The 23,274-nt window shown below is 46.7% G+C and overlaps 1 protein-coding gene, 2 long non-coding RNA genes and 1 other non-coding gene across 6 annotated transcripts in view; 2 read left to right on the forward strand and 2 right to left on the reverse strand.

Moving 5' to 3' along the window:
- Positions 1–4,591: 4,591 nt before the first annotated feature.
- On the reverse strand, positions 4,592–4,673 carry trnas-aga (transfer RNA serine (anticodon AGA)). The gene has a single exon. It is a non-coding gene; the product is annotated as a tRNA-Ser (tRNA).
- Positions 4,674–4,763: 90 nt separating this feature from the next.
- Positions 4,764–6,458, reverse strand: LOC143489587 (uncharacterized). The gene is made up of 3 exons (XR_013124717.1): positions 6,297–6,458; positions 5,833–5,913; positions 4,764–5,030 (listed from the first exon to the last, which is right to left on the reverse strand). It is a non-coding gene; the product is annotated as an uncharacterized LOC143489587 (long non-coding RNA).
- Positions 6,459–6,549: 91 nt separating this feature from the next.
- bptf (bromodomain PHD finger transcription factor) overlaps positions 6,550–23,274 on the forward strand; it is a 29,310-nt gene continuing 12,585 nt past the window's right edge. For 2 of the 3 annotated variants that reach the window (XM_076988711.1, XM_076988712.1), the window contains exons 1-18: positions 6,550–7,213; positions 8,526–9,348; positions 10,402–10,625; positions 14,057–14,260; positions 14,786–14,959; positions 15,926–16,114; positions 16,376–16,527; positions 16,743–17,083; positions 17,428–17,559; positions 17,963–18,092; positions 18,647–18,782; positions 18,964–19,293; positions 19,426–21,241; positions 21,353–21,477; positions 21,565–21,693; positions 21,909–22,059; positions 22,282–22,321; positions 22,758–22,995. In XM_076988711.1, the coding sequence (XP_076844826.1) occupies positions 6,748–7,213; positions 8,526–9,348; positions 10,402–10,625; positions 14,057–14,260; positions 14,786–14,959; positions 15,926–16,114; positions 16,376–16,527; positions 16,743–17,083; positions 17,428–17,559; positions 17,963–18,092; positions 18,647–18,782; positions 18,964–19,293; positions 19,426–21,241; positions 21,353–21,477; positions 21,565–21,693; positions 21,909–22,059; positions 22,282–22,321; positions 22,758–22,995 (5,800 nt within the window). In that variant the 5' untranslated portion in view covers positions 6,550–6,747. Of the gene's footprint in view, positions 7,214–8,525; positions 9,349–10,401; positions 10,626–14,056; positions 14,261–14,785; positions 14,960–15,925; positions 16,115–16,375; positions 16,528–16,742; positions 17,084–17,427; positions 17,560–17,962; positions 18,093–18,646; positions 18,783–18,963; positions 19,294–19,425; positions 21,242–21,352; positions 21,478–21,564; positions 21,694–21,908; positions 22,060–22,281; positions 22,403–22,757; positions 22,996–23,274 lie in introns of all 3 variants that reach the window. The other variant, XM_076988710.1, reaches the window with a different exon arrangement.
- LOC143489588 (uncharacterized) lies at positions 10,665–14,047 on the forward strand. Its single transcript, XR_013124719.1, has 3 exons — positions 10,665–11,276; positions 13,305–13,343; positions 13,727–14,047. It is a non-coding gene; the product is annotated as an uncharacterized LOC143489588 (long non-coding RNA).

Here is a 23,274-nt window from a genome sequence, read left to right on the forward strand (position 1 = left end):
CTGCGTAAAAGAAAAAGAAAAAAAACACCTATAGAGAGAATCATTTTTTTAAGAATATATATATTATATATTTGTATGTGTTTGTCTGATTTACCTTTCCACACATTTTTTCCAGTTGTAAATTATTTTTATTTTTTTTTTGTTTTGTTTGTTTTTGTTTTCGGAGTGCTCTGGGACATGCTGAATCATCAGTATAATTTTTATGAATTATATCTGAGATTGCTCAGATAAGAACGCATGATATTTAAATCACATATTCCATTTGAAATAATTCTTTTTTTAGTTTTAGCGCTGCATACTCTTTAATTTACCCGTTCATACGAACGCTGCCATTGAGTGACATGCAAGTGAGAGCCATTTACCCTGCAGGAGTTTGTCTAATGTGAAATCATATTGCGAGGCCAGACACCATTTGAAGCCAAGGTATTTCTTGTAGCCACTGTTCTTGGGCCATGAATGTAGCTGACTTTAGTCCTTAGAAATCAGTATGACGGAAGTAAGGTCAGAGATTCTGAACCACACGACTGCTCGTGATTTCAGAGGCAATGCCTCTTTACGGTGTCAACTACATATGACGGATGCATACATATGAAACTATATGCACAGGCACGTAACGGGATTTTAAAATCTTGAGACGTTAATTGTTCATTGATATGCATTTTCCAGTCCCAAACTGGCAACAGTAAAACCAGTATAGAGAGAGAGTCTTCGTATGTGAATAGTAGATATATCGGATATACTGAGGTAACTTCCCCTGTCTTGTGTGTTTTGAGCACTTTGTCAGCCATTTCGACTCCACGTCTCATGTGAGGTTTGTTTTATGTTTGTAGTTTCTTTGTTCTCTCTGTGGATTAGTGCCTTTTCTCTGGTGTGTCGGTGTCTCCGGCCTGATGCTTTGGCCTGGCTCCTGCCCCTGCCCCAGACAACATCTGCACCAGTGTCTACACACAACCAGTCCTTCCTTTTTAAATGTCTCACCTTCTCTGAACTAATGATGCATTGTTTTTGGCTGTTCATGTTTGTTTTTCATTTTTGAGCTCCTTTTAAGTTGATTTTTCTGGTTTTTTTTTCCTGTTTTTTTTCTTTTCAATTAATAAAAATTGAAATTTTAAAAATGACTTGTGGTGCACTGTTGTCTTTTCCCTGTGTGACTTTGGTAGACAGGTAAATAAAACTTCACAGACCAGGGGCGATAGTTCACACTATTGTGGATCTGCCCTGTGCTTGGGGAGACACTCTAGTCTTTAAAGCTGCCACTACTGTAACTTAAGAAAAGATTTTAGTGAGAATCCTGCTGCACACCAGTTTAGGGTTACACTGTTGAAGAAGCTTAGTGTGAACTTCATGTGAACATGGAAACTGTGCTCAAATTTCAGCATTGCCCTCAAAGGAAGCCCTTTGCTCTAAAAGGCTTTTTTAAAAGATGTATTTTTTGTGTGTGTGTGAGAGAGAGAAAGATTGTGAAATTGCCATTTGCTCCATCTCTTTCAGTGCAGGCAATGTTGCGGTCAGTCTGTTTCACCTTGGACCCTATGCTCAAGAAGTGTCTCGGGCAGAACCCAAACGTTGCATTAGTTACAGTCTGATGAGCTGTCTGCATTCATGTCTGTGCGACGTTTGTCTCTCTGGCGTTACATCAACTCTGTCCTTCACCGCGGCCCACTCTCGGGGCTGTTGGTGCGAACATACTGGACGTTTCATTGCACACAGCATGTTGAGTCCATGCTCTGTATTGAAAGAGCAGTTAGCCATCCATCAAGTTTTCAATGGAGCGGTTGCCTAGAGAAATTGCTTAGAGTCCTTGCACAGTTAAATTCACCAGACCTTCATAAATTCACAGCTGAATGAACAGGCCTCTTGTGCCTGTTACCATATGGTACAGTTCAACAGACCACAGCTGAATGGCTGCCTCGTCTTGGAGCAGCTTGTGTGTGCTGCTGGACGTTTCTGCAGTTGTTCAAACAGAAGTGGCCAACGGTGAATACACACAATGTGAACTTCAGTGTCCTGGAAACGGCGCTGAATAAAGACACAGTGTTAATACTACCTTCATAGACGCTTTCACTGCCCATACCATACACTCCGTGTTCACATTTCGTTTTGGTCTCCGTCTGATATGAAAGCTATAGATAAAACTAAATGAAGCATCCACTCAGACTGCAGTAAGGTTGTCTAGAATAGATATGGGGGAAACGTCCTTGCATATAGACTGATGGACTTTGTGTTGAACGTAATTTGTCAAATCAAACGGCCGTTAATCTATCTATCTCTTTCTATCGCGTCTAATGATGTCGCGCTGAGCCTGTTTTAGTAAATACATATTACCTGTAACAGGCCAGGTCAAATACACGGGATGTTCAAAGGCTTGATTGAAAGCGCCAAACAACATTTAAATAATAACTGTTTATCCCAATGTAAATATTTTCCAAGCAGGCAGGCAATTTGGTATGCTTGTCTGGTGGCACTACAAAACACCTATAACAGATTGACAGGATTTGGAAGGGACTTAAAAACTTTTAAAATGTAGCTATTCCATCATCACTTGTGCAGTAATTAATGATAATGTTGATAATATTTAATACACATCTTAGTAAATAAGACTCTCACGATCTCTTAACATTGTAAACTGATAAAATGTCATTTATACCGCTTTTTAAAGATTACTGCTAATTCAAAACCCTCAAGGCGTTCACATAATGAAATGATAGCTCCATCTGCTGGCAATATTTTTTCTTCATTATTTTTAAGAGAGAAAAACGAGGAGAAAAAATACAGGTTATATTCAATCTACATACATCCTATTAAAATTTTATTTTAATGATTTGGTATTAAATACTTATTAATTCAACAAATTGCCCAGACTTGCACCAGGAACTTCCCATCCAAAGGATGGATGTGTTACTATTACACCACAAGAGTTTGTTATTGCTTTGTTTTTTCTTTTTTAATGGGAATGCTTTTAAAATATTAAGAACTAAATATCTATAGAATAATTTTGTTAAAATATATTAAACTTTGAAGCAAAACTGTCTATATTTTTAAATTTTACAATGAACAGCCCTCCATCTTCTGGCCCCTGACCTCTGGCCTGTGGAGAACCTGTGTCTTCCTTGGGCATACAGATGCACAACACCTGCCCAGTATAAATCAGGTTTACCCGTCTTTGTCATTTCTGCAGATCTTAACAAAAAAATCTGGAAAAGAGTTAAAGATATAACAAAATGAATAACCTTACAAGCATCAAATGACGTGATCAACTACTGGTCACCTCATACAGGACTGTATTTATAATTGCAGCAATGTGTCTATGAAAAGGAAAAAGTAGCTGTTGCAGTAGGAGCAGAGGTGGGTGGGAACGCGTTACATTTACTCCGTTACATTTACTCAAGTAGCTTTTTGGACAAATATGTACTTGTGAGAGTAGTTTTAATATGAAAGACTTCTACTTTTACTTGAGTAAATATGTGCTGAGAAATACGCGACTTTTACTCCGTTACAATCGGATTTGCGCCGCGCTACCGTTACTTTCGTTTTGTAAATAATTCGTCTTTTCAGTGAGAAGACTGACCAACATCTCATCGCCTAAGTATGAGTGACCAATCAAATGAAGCCGATCAGTCACGTGATCGCATACGCAAACTTTCTCAATAAAATTGTTCATAAAATTGTGTTCCATGATATAAAATTACTTCTTGTCTGCAACGTTTTTCTTGTACCCTGACTCTATATAGTTTTCCGTTTTCTAATGGATTAAGTAATGCCCCGAATGACATTTTTATTTTCTTACATGTATTTATTTTTATTTTATTTTTATTTCTGGAATTGTTGCCTGTAGCCTCATATTTAGATGTAGCTACACACGTGATGCATTTTGCTCTACACTGACTATGAATGGTATAAATGGTTTAGACAAATATTGTCCTACAAAACGTTTATCCTCCGGCCACCATAGCAGCGTTTCCTTTGAACTAGTCAACCATAATTATGAAAACGAACACTTATTCTTTACGACACAGTTGTCCTGGAAGTTGGAAGAAGCACTCGGAAGCGCTTTGATTGCTCTGCTAATGAAGGACCTCTGAACCATCCTGTTTATTTGGAAACCTTATGCAGGGTTGCCAACTTTTGACGTTCGCTTGGAGTGAGATTTTAACCTGGAGCCGGTGGCGAGTGTATTTTGTTGAGGGGGGGGGGGTGGCGAACGAAAGTTGTTGAGCGGGGGGGGATCGTAAAATGGACACAGATTCAGTGTTATATCGCCGGTGGATGGCGCCAGAGCTAGCGAACTAGTAACGTATTGAATCATATATGTGGATCTGAGGTAAATAAACTGGATATTTTTTTTCTGCGTGAGATATCGGAAGTGTGGCGTGAGAGCGTGTGAAAACGGTCAAATGCGTGTGTCTCACGCTCAATGCGTGAGAGTTGGCAACCCTGCCTTATGTGCCTCATTGCTATTGTAACTTTGACTCACCGACTACCTTTTACTATCCTATATGTATACACACACGTCCCCTCCAAATATTTTATTAGCGCTTCAGGTGGTGTTTCAGATTGCAACAGTGCTATAAAATGAAAAATGATTACGGGTCGTAGTCGGCAGGATTCGAACCTGCGCGGGGAGACCCCAATGGATTTCTAGTCCATCGCCTTAACCACTCGGCCACGACTACCCACATGCATGCTGGGAAATCAGTACGCTTCAAGTACTTAAAGGTAACCTATGACGTAAATACATTTATTTTTCAAAAAATTGTCACGGTTTTGCAAAATACCTAGCTAGCTACCTACATAACCGGTTACAAATCATGTAAACTTGCAAAGACACATCTAAAGTGTTAAAAAAAACATATATTGCATCATTATTATGTTAGCTAGCTAGCTAGGTAGAAGATGGAGTTCTAAAGCTAAAAAGGCGTTTGAATTGAAATAAACTTATGAAAGCACCGAACATAAAAGCACGTGTTTGTCAAATAGCCGAAAATGCTTGTTTGTAGATTCACAGCTGGTTTGTAGTCAGCTCAGGTTGCCTGTGACCAAACAAAGCAAACAAAAGCTAACTTAGGGACAAGCGACAAAAGCCAACTCTCTAAGAAACAGTGAATCCTCTATAGAAGTCCTCTGCAGTCAAACCATACTTCTGGATTACTGGCCTACTTTTCCCACATACCAAAGTGATTTTGTATGTGTACTGGAGAGAATGAACCTTGAATAAATTTTAACAACCCAGCAAACAGCTGCTTTCTGGCTTAGTAATAACCCTAGCACTAAATGCACTGGAAGTACTTGAAAGTGGTCTTGAACTCTAGACTACCAATAGGCCTACAACCTTTCTAGCAATGCTTCATTAACCAATTTCTCCGTGGAGCAATGCCGTGAACCTCCGCTCCAAATAAAGCTTTATCTACTATGTCATGCTCTGTGGGACACTTCTATAACACATGTGAGAAAGGAGCAAAACGCTCAGTAACGTCCCACTGAAGACCAAACCCTGATGGTGGAGACAATCAGCAGAACATTAGTCCCTGTATACATATAGCTTCCCTACAAACGTGGGGTGTGCTCCTAATTTAGCACCAATAACCCCAGAACGACAACAGTAAAAAAAGAGGGAGGACTGAATGAAGTCAAATTCATTGCCACTGCATTAGACCATAAAAAGGGGGGCTGTGTTGCTTTTGAACTTCATATACTGTTTTACTTCCTCCTGAGATGTAGAAATATCAAGGGGCTAGAAGAGATGTGGAAAGTAAAGGCAACGGTGGTTCCCATAGTAATCAGAGCACCAAAGGGCAATGACCATCAAAACTGTGAGAATGGCACCAGAATCACCATCAGAGATCTCTGTCCAGAAGAGTGCAGTCCAGAGAAGATATTCTGCAGGTCCCTCAAGCTCGCAGGACTCTCGTAGAGCTGCAGAAAGATGGCGAGTGTAGAATTTTATAAATTCTGGATATTTTCAAATCTAAAATCTAACATAACAAATATACAATACATATATGCAATATATAATATACAATATTTATAATAATAATATGTTGTATGTTATTATAATAATATAATAATATGTTTATACAATATAAACATTTAATTTGAATTTGAATTGCATTAACATGAAAAGCTCTCCATGACACACACTAGGATAAATAGATAGACACCAGACAGACAGACAGACATTATGCATTGTATGGCTATGTCGAGACATTTTAAGTATAGAATTTAAGTAACTTATTTCAAACATACCACTATTCACCCTATGTACTTTATCTATCAAACTACATATATGGACTTCTTACCTGAAATGGCGCACCTTTATAAATAACATTCGATGTAATACGATTCAAATGCAATAACAAAAGACCTCGACACAAAATTAGCTGGACGCGACTGTGCACGTCAAACTGTCAAAAGAACGATCCTAAGGATTTTAAAGTTGCGATGCACGACGAGGCTCCGATATACCGTCGCAGCCCTGTGGCGGTGACCACGTGACTCCAGCATCAGGCCTACTGTGTGTTGTGAGTAGATGGAGAGAGGAAGGAGCAACATGGCGGCGGCGAGCGACTCCAAGCGGGACGCCGGCCATTCGCGTTGAGCTTTCTCGCGTCAACCGAGACCGTGGCTCTGCGGGACTAGCGCGTCTACGTCCCCACGAGATCAGCTACCCCGTGGTGCCGGAAATTCCGACTTTTATGCGCTCGGGCTGCGCGCAACGACTGAAAGGGGAAAGAATAGATTTTATACGCGATGAGGGGGAGACGAGGCAGGCCGCCCAAAACCCTGCCGATGCAGGAGCCGTCTCCGGGGCCGGTGCGCGGCCTCAGACCGCGCCGAGGGCTCAGGGTGCGGGGGAGAGGCGGCGCCGCCGACGACGATTTCGTGACTCCCAAGCGGGGTAGTCACCACTCGTCGCGGGGCCGCCGGAAAGCGGGGTCCGCGGGGCCGAGGGGCAGGGGCAGGGGGAGAGGATGCGGGAGAGGCCGGGGCAGGCGCAGCGCCCCCAGCTCGGTGGTGTACGACGACCACGAGAGCGACGAGGAGGAGGAGGACGCGGTCAGCCTGGCGTCCGAGGAGGACGAGTACGTGGAGGAGGAGCCCGTGACGGACGAGGAGGACGAGGAGGTGGCGGACGACCAGTCGGACTACCTGGACGAGCTGCCCGACGACGACGACGCCAGCTACTGCACCGAGAGCAGCCGCGGCAGCACCCCAGGTAACGCGCTACCGGTCCGGCTAGCCGACCACGCTCGGTGTGCGTGCGCCGTGGAGCCGAGACCGAACACCGCGGACACTCTCACCACCGTCCCGGTGTCGTGTGTGTGATCCTACCCAACACGGCGCTGTGTGTAACACTCAAAATGGAGTATCCGCCGCCGACGGGCCCCACCGCGTTAGCTCCGTTAGCTAGCAGCGCTATGCTATTAGCCACCGCGGCGGCTAACGTGAGGTGCCGTCATTGTGTCGAGCGGTTACGGGGGGAATATTGGCGCTACATCGCTGTAGCATCAGTTTAGGTCCATATGTGAAATATAATTTTTAATATATATAAACACATATGAGTGAATATGGAGGATGTAGTGGGATAAGTTACCTCAGGTACGCGGCTCGCGCCGTTAAATCACCCGAGAAACACACCTAGCCTCCCAGCTAACGCTAGCGAGCTAACTAGCTAATTAAGTCCAAATGAGAGAAGTCGTGTAGCCGCCTGTGTAAGTAACAGTTTCACATTTTCTCTCATAAAGTATATTTAACGAATTATTATTTTGTCTTTTGGGGGATTTATCGTACAGTGGGGGGGAACTGTGACTGTGTGAATGTAGCATCTGGTTGAGTTGGTGTCTAGCCGAAGAACCCGAGCTGTGATGTGGACTCACACATGAGCACATAACCCTCCAGTGTTAGCCTAGCTAGATTATATTAATATAATACGAACATTTAGTTAATATTACAAAAAATGTTACTTTTGACTTTCTTCTTTCATCACCGCCTTATACTAGTTTATTCCTCTAGTGACCACAGAAGACTCTAAATTTCTCGTATGGGGGTTCCTGTAGCTAGCGAGGCTAGCTAGCTGGTTCATTAGCTGCCCGGCTAGCCCAGTGGTGTCGGGCTAATGACAGGACACCACGCGTCCGATTGTTTTGAAAACGGGCGCCAGTGGCGGTGCACCTGATGCGCGGAGGGCTTTCGCAACGCACGGCCGGTATCGCGCTGAAACACTGACATGTATTGGGTTTAATCTAGGAACAAATGGCTTGCCGTAACATCACAATATTTTGTGATAAATTTATATTACGTTCTAGAGATTTCGTGTTATTATGGTTCGTATTAGTTGTATAAAGCAAACTAAATAATGTGAGGCAATAGCTTTTATATTTAGATAACTAAGACATTACATTTTAAGCTGTCTTAATTTACACAAAATATTTAAAACATCAACGAATAACAATTTAAAGAGTATGCAGAATAATTTGGATGGATCACTGCCACGTTCGCTCACTGTCTGCACGCTTGTGGTTTAACAGGCCGAAGGAGACGAAGACCCCGTCGACCACCGTCTCCCATTCTGGAGCAGAAGGAGATCCCTGCTCTGGAGCTGCCGAAGCCCTCCGAAGACCTCCTCATCCCTGCCGCGCAGCTCCTGAATGCCTCGGCCATCTACGAGGTTTTGCGCAGCTTCACCACCGTCCTCCGCCTCTCACCCTTCCGCTTCGAGGACTTCTGCGCGGCCCTGGTGGGCCAGGAGCAGTGCACGCTGATGGCGGAGACGCACGTGGCGCTCCTGAAGGCCATCCTGCGTGAGGAGGACACCTCCAACACCACCTTCGGCCCGGCCGACCTCAAGGACAGCATCAACTCCACGCTCTACCTGGTGGACGGCATGACGTGGCCCGAGGTGGTGCGCTCTTACTGCGAGAGCGACCCGGAGTACAGCGACGTGCTGCCGCACCTGGAGGCCGACGACTACCCGTTCGGGCCGCTGGAGAGCAAGGTGAAGGTGCTGCAGTTCCTGGTAGACCAGTTCCTCACCACCAACCTGGCGCGGGAGGAGCTGATGTCGGAGGGCGTGGTGCAGTACGACGACCACTGTCGCGTGTGCCACCGCCTCGGGGACCTGCTCTGCTGCGAGACCTGCTCGGCCGTCTACCACCTGGAGTGCGTGAAGCCTCCTCTGGAGGAGGTGCCCGAGGACGAGTGGCAGTGCGAGATCTGCGTGGCGCACAAGGTGCCCGGCGTGAGCGACTGCGTGATGGAGGTCCAGAGGTGTAGGCCGTACCTCCGGCAGGAGCCCGTCGGGTACGACCGGCACCAGAGGAAGTATTGGTTCCTCAACCGCAGGATCATTGTGTAAGTTTCACTGGTCATTATTTATGTTTCCATCAGGACATGCAGGACTGCCTATGGGGCAGGACTCAGACTCCATGGTTCTTGGGGACCGTGGGACCGGGTAGAGTTTGTGGTTTCTTTACCATGCCCGTTTCAGCCTTCATAAGTTGAATTGCATGTGAGAGAACTCTGGTATTCTAGATGGACACTTGAGTGCTTCCAAAATTGTGCGATGGACCCGTTGTTGTTTTCCCCATAAAAAGACAATGCAAAATCCTCTGCTTCCTTTAATTGGGATTAATAGGTGATTTAACCCTTGTGCTGTAGTCAGAGACTGGTGTTCAGTATGGGTTGTTATGAGCAGTGTTATTTCCCTTCCACCCCAATGCTGAGCTGCACTACACAAGCAGGTTGATGGGCATTTTATTATCCATTACATTGGAGTAGGTCTGCATGGAGGAGTTAAAGATAAGCCAGTAATTTGGACTCTTGTCAGTCTCTTTCAGTACAGTACTGATGGTTGTCAGTCTCTTTCAGTACAGTACTGATGGTTTTTCCTCAAATAGTGGTGATATTGAGGTCAACTGCAAAGTTTCAGTCAACATACTTGTTTTGTGTTTAGTTGTTTCATGGCTGATGTAGTGGATTTGCTTTTGATCATTTAAAGATTTTAATATTTACTATTTATACTTCCTTACTTTAGAAGGTACAACCAGAAGATTTCATTCATTTTATTCATCCAGATAATTCATTAAACTTGTATCAAAATCCAAAAATCATAAGCATTCAAGGAAAGTAATATTCTTCTAATATCTATAAAGGTTCTCCTTCTTTTCTGCAAAACACCAATTAAAATTTTAATGGAGCTCATCAGTGTCCACTGGCACGTTTGATTGGTTTAGGCCAAGCACATTTTAGAGCTGAGATGTACATTTGATTGGTTTAGAGCTGCTATGTAATGTCATTGAAGCTCACTGTGGTGTCTCTCGCATGTAAGACACCAAAGGAATGTCTACAGAAGCAGCGGTCTACAAGCTAAAGCACTGTGTGTGTGTGTGTGTGTGTGTGTTCTAGGGAGGAGGATGGGGAGGAGGAGGTGGGCAAGCACATCTGGTACTACAGCTCCAGGGTGCAGTTGGAGGAACTCCTGGAGGTGCTGGATAAAGACTTCTGGGAGAATGACCTGTGTGCGGTGCTGGATGAGCTGCGTGAGGAGATCCACGCCCACATGGACATCACTGAAGAACTCACCAACAAGGCCCGGGGGACCAACAAGAGCTACTTGTCAGTCTCCAATGGTGAGAGTTAAGCATCCAGAGAGGACAGCAGACCAAAGCTCATCCCAGTTATCACAGTGGTTTTAAAACCCCTTTTCTGCCTCCTGCCTCCCCCCCCTGCTGAGTGGATTCTATTTTTAGTAAGCCTCTGTGATCTAAGGATATTCCTGTTTTTCTTTGTGCTTGTTTTGTGGAAAAACATCTTTAGCACATTCATTACAGATATCTGTGCAGCCTGTAGGGGGCAGTGTTGCTAACACTCATTAGGGCAGATCCTATTAGCAGGTACACAAGTGTTATCCTGAATAGACTGGGAGGGCTTCGTTTGTCGTGAGTTAGTAAACAAGCAGTTGACCACAGACCTCCGTGTGCTGTCTCTCCCCCGTGTGCTGTCTCTCCCGTGCTGGTTAGGAGGTGAGACAGGCTGGAGTGCTCTAATGAGGGTAAATAAAGCCTGAGTTCACCTCGTAAGAAGTGCAGATTAGGAATGCAGCTGTGGCACGAGTGTGTTTTGTGTGTTGAAGCGGCGTTGAAACGGCACAGAATTATTTCCTGAGGGCTGAAATGTCGACAGATTACAGGTCTACATGGTCATGTTGTCACCACCAACCACTGGGAGCGATTTAAAAATGGACAAGTATATTGTTGAGGAAGACCTAAAGCTTTGCGTTTGTGAGTTTGCCACCCCAACCACACACTTTCTCTCTCTCTCTCTCCCTTTTCACCTTATTCTTTTATCAGTCTCTTGTACTGTGTGCTATAAGTTAATCTTGTTTGTTTGACTGATTACCCTATGTTGCAGCATTCATTAAATCAGTTAGGCGTGGTACAGTCTTGCTGGAGACGTGTCTTACTCTCTGCATGTATTAAAGGCTGTTTTACCACAGCCTTCATGATCATTATTGTTGTTTAAGTAACTTGGGAATATGAAGTCCTAACACGCCAGTGTTTCAGTGCTCTTCTCTGTTGAACTGATTATTGTGCTGGTGCCACCAGCTCTTCTCCCGCCCTGGTCTCTCCTTCACGGTCCTGTTGTTGATGTTGGTCTCTCCTCCACGGTCCTGTTGTTGATGTTGGTCTCTCCTCCACGGTCCTGTTGTTGATGTTGGTCTCTCCTCCACGGTCCTGTTGTTGATGTTGGTCTCTCCTTCACGGTCCTGTTGTTGATGTTGATCTCTCCTCCACGGTCCTGTTGTTGATGTTGATCTCTCCTCCACGGTCCTGTTGTCGATGTTGGTCTCTCCTCCACGGTCCTGTTGTTGATGTTGGTCTCTCCTCCACGGTCCTGTTGTTGTTGATGGTCTCTCCTTCACGGTCCTGTTGTTGATGTTGGTCTCTCCTCCACGGTCCTGTTGTTGATGTTGGTCTCTCCTCCACGGTCCTGTTGTCGATGTTGGTCTCTCCTCCACCGTCCTGTTGTCGATGTTGGTCTCTCCTCCACCGTCCTGTTGTCGATGTTGGTCTCTCCTCCACCGTCCTGTTGTCGATGTTGGTCTCTCCTCCACCGTCCTGTTGTCGATGTTGGTCTCTCCTCCACGGTCCTGTTGTCGATGTTGGTCTCTCCTTCACGGTCCTGTTGTTGATGTTGGTCTCTCCTCCACGGTCCTGTTGTTGATGTTGGTCTCTCCTCCACGGTCCTGTTGTCGATGTTGGTCTCTCCTTCACGGTCCTGTTGTCGATGTTGGTCTCCTTCACGGTCCTGTTGTCGATGTTGGTCTCCTTCACGGTCCTGTTGTCGATGTTGGTCTCTCCTCCACGGTCCTGTCGTTGATGTTGGTCTCTCCTCCACGGTCCTGTTGTCGATGTTGGTCTCTCCTCCACGGTCCTGTTGTCGATGTTGGTCTCTCCTCCACGGTCCTGTTGTCGATGTTGGTCTCTCCTCCACGGTCCTGTTGTCGATGTTGGTCTCTCCTCCACGGTCCTGTTGTCGATGTTGGTCTCTCCTCCACGGTCCTGTCGTCGATGTTGGTCTCTCCTCCACGGTCCTGTCGTCGATGTTGGTCTCTCCTCCACGGTCCTGTCGTCGATGTTGGTCTCTCCTTCACGGTCCTGTCGTCGATGTCGGTCTCTCCTTCACGGTCCTGTCGTCGATGTCGGTCTCTCCTTCACGGTCCTGTTGTCGATGTCGGTCTCTCCTTCACGGTCCTGTTGTCGATGTCGGTCTCTCCTCCACGGTCCTGTTGTCGATGTCGGTCTCTCCTCCACGGTCCTGTTGTCGATGTCGGTCTCTCCTTCACGGTCCTGTTGTCGATGTCGGTCTCTCCTCCACGGTCCTGTTGTCGATGTCGGTCTCTCCTCCACGGTCCTGTTGTCGATGTCGGTCTCTCCTCCACGGTCCTGTTGTCGATGTCGGTCTCTCCTCCACGGTCCTGTCGTCGATGTCGGTCTCTCCTCCACGGTCCTGTCGTTGATGTTGGTCTCTCCTGTCGTTGGTCACACTCCTGCTTCTGCTGTCTGTGAATAATGACTCATCTACGCTTCCCCAAGCGGGGGCATCTTTCTCTCTTTCCTTCTTTTTGTCCTGCTTCGTTTTCTAATTGAATTTCTCATTCTCCTTTGTCTCGTCCACATGCGTTCCCCCCCTTTATGATCCTGCAGCTAAGCTTTTAGTGGTCATTGGATGTAAAAAAAAAAGCATTTTTTAATTTTCCCTATTTTATTTAGCAAGCTGTTTGTTTTCCCGTGTGTCTTTGTGGTTAGATTGGTCCTCAACTACAATGCTGAAAGTGCAAGATGAAGGTAAATTCACTCCCCTGTGAAGTAGGATGCCGTTAGGTGCATTTCCCCACGGCTATTTTTAGCACTGTGAAAGCTTGAAAGGGGCCCGTTGTGTGTAGGAGTGAAACTCATCTTGTGCAGGTCTGCTGAGAGAGTTGCTACATTAGAAGGCAGAGATGCTGTTTGCCATGGTTTAATTCTTTCGTGATCAGTTTGTGCAGAAGTCTTTTATCACGTTTTGATCTCCCTCTGCAGTGCTGTGAATGAATATTTAAAAATATAAACGAAACGTCTACAGGTTTCTAATCCTGTTGGAAAAGTTCAGTTCCTGGAGATGTGAGAATGAAAGAAGCATCTTTATGATGGAAGAGCTAAAAGAGTTTTTTGTGTTTATCACTTTGAAGCTGCTGCCATATTTCTCAACTGTTCGGCTAAATATCTCTCCTGACCCGCGACCGCCACATAAACCTGTTGATGCAAAGAGGACAAATAGCTGGATGAGAGGGTTTGGTTTCACTCACGTTGAGCACCTTCTGTCCTGAGGGGGGCGCCACTGCGTCCTTGTCAGTCATTCAGGATGATGGCGACACTGTGATCAGAGCTGGAGTAAAACATTAAACGAACACAGTACTGACACCATAGTTTCTTGTGAGTAATTACTCGAGTAATTTTTCTTAAATGAGAGAAAACAAGACATTCTGTGTGTGTGTGTGTGCGCGTGTGTGTGATCTCAGAGGAGATAATGGAGAAGAAGAAGTCCCAACGGGAGTCGGAGCTTGGTGAGGTGAGCCAGCAAGATGCTGAGAAGGGCTGTGAGGGGTCAAAGGTCAGCGAGGAAGGAGAGGTCGATAACGTGTCCTCCCCTGTGGCTGATGGGTCCCCCCCCCAGCAGAACTCTGGTGACGGGAGTGCGGTCGCTGAGAAGACTGTGCTTGATGGTAAGAGTGCAGTTCTGTTTTGTTTGCGATCAGAGCTTTTAAAACGTGTGAAATGTTAGCTCAGTCCGACTAAAAGCTTGTTGAGGGAACTTGATAAGCAAGTCAGTGCCCAGAAATGTTCTTGTCCCTGTTGGCTGGGGCAAATGTCCTCGTCGTCGTTACAATGTCTGTACAGCAGGTACTCCTGTGCACTCCTGCGCACTCCTGTGCACTCTCATTCGTATTCTCTCACCCTTTGAGCAGTTCTGTAAACCAGGGCTTTGAGACACAGATGTGACATCATACATGATGCTGCAGTGTTTTAATGTTTTATTCCCTCACTGCATAACCCAGTGAACAAGTACACTAGATCAGGCAAGTACAAGTACAGTGAACAAGAACACTAGATCAGGCTTCACCGGGGCCTGTCGTTTCATTTACATGCTCTCAGAGCTGTGCTTTAGCACCCGTCCTCCACCCCTACCAGCTCTAAGTGAAGAATCTCCACTGATACGGTCTGTAATTTGTTTTCCTCTTTTTCTGTAGTGACAGCTCCCCCTGCTGGTGAGGACAACAACAGCGGTGTGTCTGGGCACCCTCAGGCAGATTCGCCTAGCTTGACCAAAGCCAACCCCCAGAGCCCTGCGGGGGGCGCTGCAGTCGTCTCCTCCACTGGGGAGGACCCTGGGGAAGGGGCTGAGGTGGAAAGGGATGGGGAAGGTACGGAGGAACCATCATGGGTGTTTCTTCCATCACGTGTCATCGTCTGTTAGACCTGCGCTGCTTTTGAATGCTCAGCTGACTGCTTACTTTATCCGTTTGGGCTTTTGCTGCCTTTGTTGTGCCTTTGTTTAATCCGGCACACGCGTTTTTGTTCATGCTTGCGCTCTCTTGCAGAATATTCAGATCGTTCTGTTCTCCACGTTTTGCTGCTGATTACATGCCACTGCCGTGCCTCATTCGAATCCAGGAATGCCGTTGGCTCTTGAATGTGTGTCCTCTGGCCTCTTCCGTTATCTAATCCACTTTGTGGGCTTCCTGCTTTCCTGTCGCCCCCGTCTGCTGCCGCCTCTCGCCAAGCTCTGCAGCCTCCTCCCCTTTGCCCCGTTGCATTCTGGATGCTCGCTTTGCCTCTGCGCCCATGACGTGCGGTCTGGCACCCGCCCAGCGTGTTCTGCCTGTGGCTGGCATCCCTGCTGCCCCGGGCACGTCTGAGCAGGCTCGCCCGTCTGCTTTCAGCCGGCTGACGACAGAGCTTCGGCGCTCCTCTGGGGAAACAAAGGCCTTCCTGGCGCGGGAGAGAGTCTCTGCTCCTCCAAACCTCCTCTGCCCGTCAGTCCCTCCTTAGAAGGCAGCATGGAGCGGGGCCGGGCTTAGCTGGGGCTTTCACGGGGGCTCTCACAGGGGCTTGCCTTCATCCCAGAGCTCAGGACGTGCTCCTGTGTTCACAGCAGATCAGGACTGCTCTTTTCTTTAATGCCCTTCTCCTGTGCTATTTTTTTCCCCCCTCATATACTGCGCAAACTCACCTCCCATTTGTGTCAAAAATGTGCATATAAAACGATTCCATTTATGCAGCAATAACTGTCGTTTGTTTCATCAACAAACAACAATAACGTGGAGGTCGTCGGGACACCTTCGCGTGCGAGAAACCCGAAACTGACCCGTTTGTCTCGCCTGTGCTAGATAAAGGCTCGGAGGTGGGTTGCCGTGGCGAGGGGGAGGAGCCTGCCCCGGAGAGCGAGCCTGCGCAGACGGCCGACGAGAACAGCTGCAGCAGCAACTTCTCCATCTCCGACTGCCTGAGGGCCCCGGGGGAGGCGGAGCTAGCGGATCGCTCCTCCCAGTCCTCGCTCACCAGCCAGGACGACGCCGGTACGTGAAGCGCACGCGCCGTGCACACGCGCCCGTGGTTTAACGCGCATTTGTTACACAGACATGCCCACATCCGTAGGAAAAAAGGGGAAGCCATGTTTATCAAACTAAAAGTCTCTCTTAGTCTGCAATCATTCAGTCTGTGTCGGTGCTTTGCATGATCGTTTTAGCTGCCTAGCATATGCTGTGGAGCTGTATTTGATGACGACGATGATGATGATGATGATGATGGTGGTGGGGGCGGTGATACTCATGTGGCAGGTGAAGGTAAAGAAAACGCAGACGGCACGCGGACGGGCTCGGGCCTGCGCATGGTGACGCGTCTTCGCAACCCCGACAGCAAGCTGAGCCAGCGCAGGATCATGCGGGACAAAGACAGCGGCTCGCAGGACGGCAGCAGGACGCTGAAAGAGGTGAGGGCGTCGCGCGCGGCGTCCCGGCCCACGCGAGGGTCCCGCGTCAGGTCGACGGGGTCCTCGATGACCACAAACACGAATCAGAAAAGCGGCTTTGCCGCTTTAGTGGATGGCGTCGCCGTTCCCTCCTCCATCGGCGTCCTGTAGTGATGGACGTTTCTAGGTGTCACGTGTACGGGTCTTGATTCTGTCTTCCCGCGGTTCTTCCCCAGTCCTCTCCGACGCTGTCCGGCTCCGGCAGGAAGGACCCGGCTGGGAAGAGCAGCCCCGGCGGAGGTCTGTTCAAGCTGGGCCAGGAGGGCAAGTTCCGCGTCTACCACAACCAGTACAGCACGAACACGCTGGCGCTGAACAAGCACCAGCACCGCGAGGACCACGACAAGCGCCGACACCTCTCGCACAAGTTCTGCATGACGCCCGCCGGCGAGTTCAAGTGGAACGGCTCCGTGCACGGCTCCAAGACGCTCACCGTCTCCACGCTGAGGCTCACCATCATCCAGCTGGAGAACAACGTGCCCGCCCCCTTCCTGCACCCCAACTGGGCCTCACACAGGTAGTCCCGCTGGCCCTGACCCAACCGGCTAGATCCACTAGATCCAGCTAAATATGTCATGTCCGTAACAAATAAAGCTAAAATAGAATTTGAGCCATCTTGCTTGCTAAATGTAACCTCCGTAGTGTATAGATGCATAAAACATACTGGCTATGTCTCCCTATGGTTAGACGTTTTTATCGTTATGTTGCTCTTTGTATTGTGTAATCCGGTATCTTTTATCACAGATTACAATGACATGGGAGACGAGTGCAGTGCTCTGGTTAGAGAGCGGCGTGGTCTGTGTGCAGAGCCTCTCTTTGATTTATTTATTTTGTCGATGTATTATTTTTCTTCTTCTGCAGATCAAACTGGATCAAGGCCGTGCAGATGTGCAGTAAAGCCCGGGAGTTCGCCCTGGCGCTGGCTATTCTGGAGTGTGCCATCAAGCCAGTGGTTATGCTCCCTGTGTGGAAGGATTCTCTGGGTCACACGAGGTGAGAGGTCGAACGTGTGTCATTTGTGCCTTCTGAGTGTAATTACGCACGTATGGATCAGTGATTGCAGCAAGCTAGTGTGTTTGATTTGTGTATGCTGCCTGTGTTTATGTATTTATTGGGCTGTTTTTCATTGGCACTTTATTGACGTGCGATGTGAAAGTTTGGAAGTGCACAACGGTACTTCGATCTTGGCCAAGTATTTCTTGGCACATTAAAAAAAAAAAGGGAACTGACTTTGCTTTTCCAGTCTTGACTAATAGCTGTATAGATGTATAGTAATGTCTTTGCCCTAAGGTACATAAAAATGTAATGTTTGAGGTCAAACAGTGCTGATTAAACAAGTCAGGGAGTCACCTTGCTCTTTTTAACGCCCCCCCCTTTTGTGTTGGTTTTCCCTCAGGCTTCACAGAATGACCTCCATGGAGCGTGAGGAGAAGGAGAAGGTGAAAAAGAGGGAGAAAAAACTGGAGGATGAAGAGACCATGCAGCAGGCCACATGGGTGAAATACACATTCCCCATTAAGCACCAGGTAACTAAACCCAAGGTGTCTCTGCTTTAACCTTTAACCTTTCTTGGATAAAGTTTCTGAAATGCGAGGCAGGTTGCACGGCACACAGACACTGAAATAAAAGAGTCGTCTGGGAAGCACTCACCAGACTGCTACTCTATGATAACAAACCACTTGGGCGTACGTCCCTTTACGCACCCGATTCTCCCGGCAGTGTGAGTTTTGGGAATATGCATGCATCACTGTAGCTCTGAGCATTTACATTCTGTGAGATGGAAAAGTTGTGAAGTTCACCTTGTTAAGCACAAGTGCAACTTGTGCAGAGCTTGAGAATGATGAGCATGACTGAAATATGAACCACACAAGTTTTACGATTATTTTAGAGATGTTTGGTGGACAAGGGCATGCATACTTTCAGGCTGAACTTGGTTGGAAATGTTGAAGATAGATTCTCTTAATTATTTAATTTTTTTAACTAAATGAAATGACACATTTATTTATATTTTATTCCTGAAAATAATTCACGATAGTAAGTAGGTAGAAATGTCCTCACTCCGTCTGTCCCCGTGTGGTAGGTGTGGAAACAGAAGGGTGAGGAGTACCGAGTGACGGGCTATGGTGGTTGGAGTTGGGTGAGCAAGACCCACGTCCATCGCTTTGTCCCCAGACTACCTGGGAATACAAACGTCAACTACCGAAAAGCACTTGAGGGTACGCACTGTCCTCCCTTTTATCAAATAAAAAGGCACAGAACAATGACAGACTGCTTACTCTGTCTCGATTTGAATAGGTACAGTAGTTAGATTATGTTTAGCATGTAAGTATGTATGTTTGTTTATTCTGATAAGAGACTGTGGTGTATTCACTCTACATTAAAACCTTACTTTTTCAGCAGCTAAAACCAGCAAGGAAAATCAAGCGTCCTGCCCACAGAAACAAAACAACCCTGCAAAGACGCGAGATCTCTCAGATTCCACCCACAATCCCACAGACAAAGACACAGAACAAAATTCAATTCCAGATTCCCCAAAGGACCGTTCGTCTGGTGAGGAGCAAGTAGTGAAGGAGAATAATCAAATAGATGAGGAGAAGATGCAGGTTGAGGAGAAGATGGAGGTTGAGGAGAAGACTGAGGAGAAGCAAGATGATCTTACCAAGAATGAGTCTTCTGAACTTCTGGATAAGGGTGCTTCGGACTCTGTCGGTATCACTGAAGAAAAAGGTATTCATATACAAATTAGAGGTTTTTCCTAGTGGTTCTTTGTTCATGTTTAAACAGCATATTAATGTGACCGTCGATGCATTTCTCAATTAGTGGTTAATTATTCTTGCATAATTGTTCTTGCATTTACAGTAAATATTCGAACACCATCACCTTTATTGCATGATCCATCTGTGGAAGGGAAGGGTTGTGTTGATGACGAGTCTAAAGCATGTGCAACTGCTCAGAAACAAGTTCACTTTGACTATGAAGTTGTGAACGTAAGTGAGGGCTTCCAGCTGCGTACGGCGTACAAAAAGAAGGTCAAGGCCTCAAAGCTGGATGGTCTTCTGGAGCGGCGCATAAAGCAGTTCACGTTGGAGGAGAGGCAGAGGCTTGAGAAGTTCAAGCAGGCTTCCATCTTCAAACCTACTGCCAGTGAGAAGGTAAAGGAAGATCAGGAGAAGACCAACTCGTTCATAAACCAAGAGGTAAAAACTGAAGGAACCACCTTTGAAACTACAAAGGTTGCCACAGCTGATCAGATAGGACACCCAGTGATGAAGGACAAAGACCCTGTGGTCCAAAAACTTGATTTTGACCAACATGAGGTAAAGCCAATTTATTCAGAGCAGACTGATAATCTTGATGTCAGGTTGGGCTCCGGTCCAAAGCCTGAAGCAGCAGGTGTGTCGTCTGTGGGACACGGGCAGAAAACAGCCGAGTTAGGGCACAAAACGGGCAATGGAGCAATAATAACAAACGCTTCTGAGCTTAATGGAAACTCTCGGAAAAATCTTGAGCCAAGTTTTATGAAGACAGAAATGCTGGGTCCCATATTTGAGGATGTGGAGAGGAAAACTACCAATGAAGAAAATTCTTCTGTGGGTGAGAACGGCTTGAATGTAGAAAGAACTTTGCCAGTCCATGTAAATGGGAAAGACGGCTCCGTTGACTCTCCACCCACAAATCTGACTGATGGCATCGGTTCAAATGAAACGATGAGACCATTGCAAACAAAAGAACCCCTGAAATCGTTAATGAACGGTGACTTGACTCAAGAGCCTCAGAGGACTAAACTCGATGAAGAGCCAAGGTTGGGCAGGTCAGACTTGGAGTATTTACCCCCTCAGAAGGTCGCCAGGCAGGAGAACAACACGCAAGGCCCTGCTGTCAGTTCTTCACTCTCCCAGCTCTCCTCAGCAGAAGCTAGCTTAAATCCAGAAACGCTTAATAACAGCACCAAGGTGGCACCAGTAGAGGCCGAACGGACCGAGGCGAAATCTCTCCTCCCGTCACCTGTTCCGTCCACAGAGGAGTCCAGTCTAAGCAATGACGTTGCTGAGAACAGCAGTAGCAGTGGTGGTGGGGTGAAGACCGTAATCACACAAGTCACCACAACTACCACTACAACCACTACAGTGTCTACGGAATCGCGCACTGTGCAAAAGGCTGAACGGTCGGCCTCACTTGAAGCTACTGCTAACAATGCTTCTGTCATGTTTGCATCGACTGAACCAAAGGTGGAGTCCACAGTGTCGGTTGCCTCTCTATCCACTACGACTACTACCACCGTCACCAAGGTAACTAACCCGAGCCATGGAGCCATGGTAACAGAGGAAAGCAAGACCGTGCTCACAGCAACGCTAGCTGATGCTAAATCTGGGTCCTCTGGCTGTTCCTTAACCTCTATGACTGTGAGTAAGGAATACTCCACCAGGGGCAGGGTACGGCTGATGAAGTTCTCCCGCTCCAAGAAGACTCGGTCTGGAACTGCGCTGCCTTCTTACCGCAAGTTTGTAACCAAGAGCAGCAAGAAGAGCATTTTTGTGCTTCCCAACGATGACCTGAAGAAGCTAGCGAGGCGGGCCGGCATTCGTGAGGTGCCCATCTTCAACTACAACGCCAAACCAGCTCTAGACATCTGGCCCTATCCATCCCCAAGACCAACGTTTGGAATCACATGGAGGTCTGTAATTACATTTTGTGGGACATTTTGGTCACTTAAGTGTATTATTTTTCTTTTATGAAGGTTGTTTTATTTGTTGTAGAATACAGTTGCACTTCTCACCTCTCACAGGTACCGGCTTCAGACAGTGAGGTCTTTGGCCGGAGTAAGTCTGATGTTACGGCTGCTCTGGGCGTGTCTCAGGTGGGACGACATGGCAGTGAAGCCCTCTCCTGCTGTTGGAACAACACGCACAGGTGAACAGCAGTGTTTTATTTGCTTTGATGTAGAAGTATAAAAAATAAAGGTAAGTGCTAATCGTTTCTTTTTCTCCGTTATCACAGAAACATCCGATACTGACATCACCACCACGGAGATCATCAAGCGGAGAGATGTGGGACCTTATGGCATCCGTTCAGAGTACTGCATCAGGAAGATCATCTGCCCCCTTGGGGTGCCTGAAACTCCCAAAGGTATGACGTTCTGCAAGTCCAACCACAACACGGAGCCAACAGTTATTCTTTCTTAACTGGTAACTCATACGAACCTTCCTAAATGTAAGATATGTTTACACTCCAGATTTAAAACCTGTTTTAATGTTTTCTGTTAAAGATTCGAAAGTTGGCTTCTACACATTTCTTCTGTGGTGATCTTCAGCTAAAATAACTTTTTATCCGACTCTATCCAGAGACCCCAACGCCTCAGAGAAAGGGCCTGCGCTCCAGCGCTCTGCGGCCAAAGAAGCCGGAGCCGTCGAAGCAGACGGGGCCTGTAGTCATTGAGACGTGGGTGCCAGAGGAAGATCTGGAGCTCTGGGAGATTCGAGCCTTTACTGAAAGGTGCAATAACGTTCAATGACTGTGTGTGTGTGTGTGTGTGTGTGTGTGTGTGTGTGTGTGTGTGTGTGTGTGTGTGTGTGTGTGTGTGTGTGTGTGTGTGTGTGTGTGGTATGCAGTTTTTCTTGGATGAGCTGACACAGTATCTCTAAATAACAGTCTGGGCCACTCTGGGGTCCTGTGTTTCAGTGTTCATTATCCATGTATGTTGTTTTTTGCCTGCAGGGTGGAGAGGGAAAAGGCACAGGCAGCAGACCCAGCTAAGGTTAGTGTGCAGAAGAAAGCTGAGGAGATCAAGGCCCAATTGGAAGCTCAGCTAAAGCACCAGAGATTGGCAGCCCAGCAGGTGGGAAATTAGATATGTACCCACCTGGGATCTCCTAGCAAAAGCCAAGGGGCAGAATTTAAAAAATGGTGTTTTTTCCAATGGGCCTTTGTTGCTATCAGGGCTGTGTTGGTAATTTGTAGCATTTCTCTACCATTTATAGTTTTAATTACCTTTTAAGCACGGGGTTTTGAATAGGTTTAATTTGAAGTTATTTTGAGTCACGTGTCCATTTCCATATTTTACTTTTGTATTTCTGTTAAAACCAAAACTGTAATTCTTTAGGACAATTTCAGCCACGTCTCCCTTTGTGTTTGGATTTCTTGAATGTGAACCTTTCTCTGTACAATCTTCTGAATTATTGATTGCTTTGTAGAAACGGTTGGAGCAGCAGAAACCTGGAGCCACTGTAACCCCAACCACTTTGACCACCACACCCACCAGCGCTGTGTCATCCACCCAGAAGGTGGTGGTAGGCTCCCTGACCAGTCCAGTCACCCCTGGGACAAAGGTGGTACTGGCCACCAAATTAGGTACTCCAGTGACATTCCAGCAGAACAAGAACTTCCAGCAGACATTTGCCTCCTGGGTCAAGCAAGGCCAAGGAAATACAGGTGAGGTTTGGGGTTGTGAGGACACACACACACACACAGCTGAAGCCACATAACGTACGTCAGTGCTTTGAATTTGGCCGTTGGAGTTGAAGTGGTGGTGTCTTGTTCTTTGGTGCTTCAATGGCTGGATAATTTTTGTTCCGTGCAGTGTTGCTTTTTTGTTTGTTTTTGTTTATTCTGTATGCTGTTGCTCTGTACATGCACCTCTGTAGCTTTATCCATTTTAAAAGCGCATGTCTTACCAAAACAGCACGAATTGGTAAGCGGTTGTGATTCTTA

This window comes from Brachyhypopomus gauderio, unplaced genomic scaffold, assembly GCF_052324685.1.
Source record: "Brachyhypopomus gauderio isolate BG-103 unplaced genomic scaffold, BGAUD_0.2 sc63, whole genome shotgun sequence".
NCBI classification, from domain to species: Eukaryota; Metazoa; Chordata; class Actinopteri; order Gymnotiformes; family Hypopomidae; genus Brachyhypopomus; species Brachyhypopomus gauderio.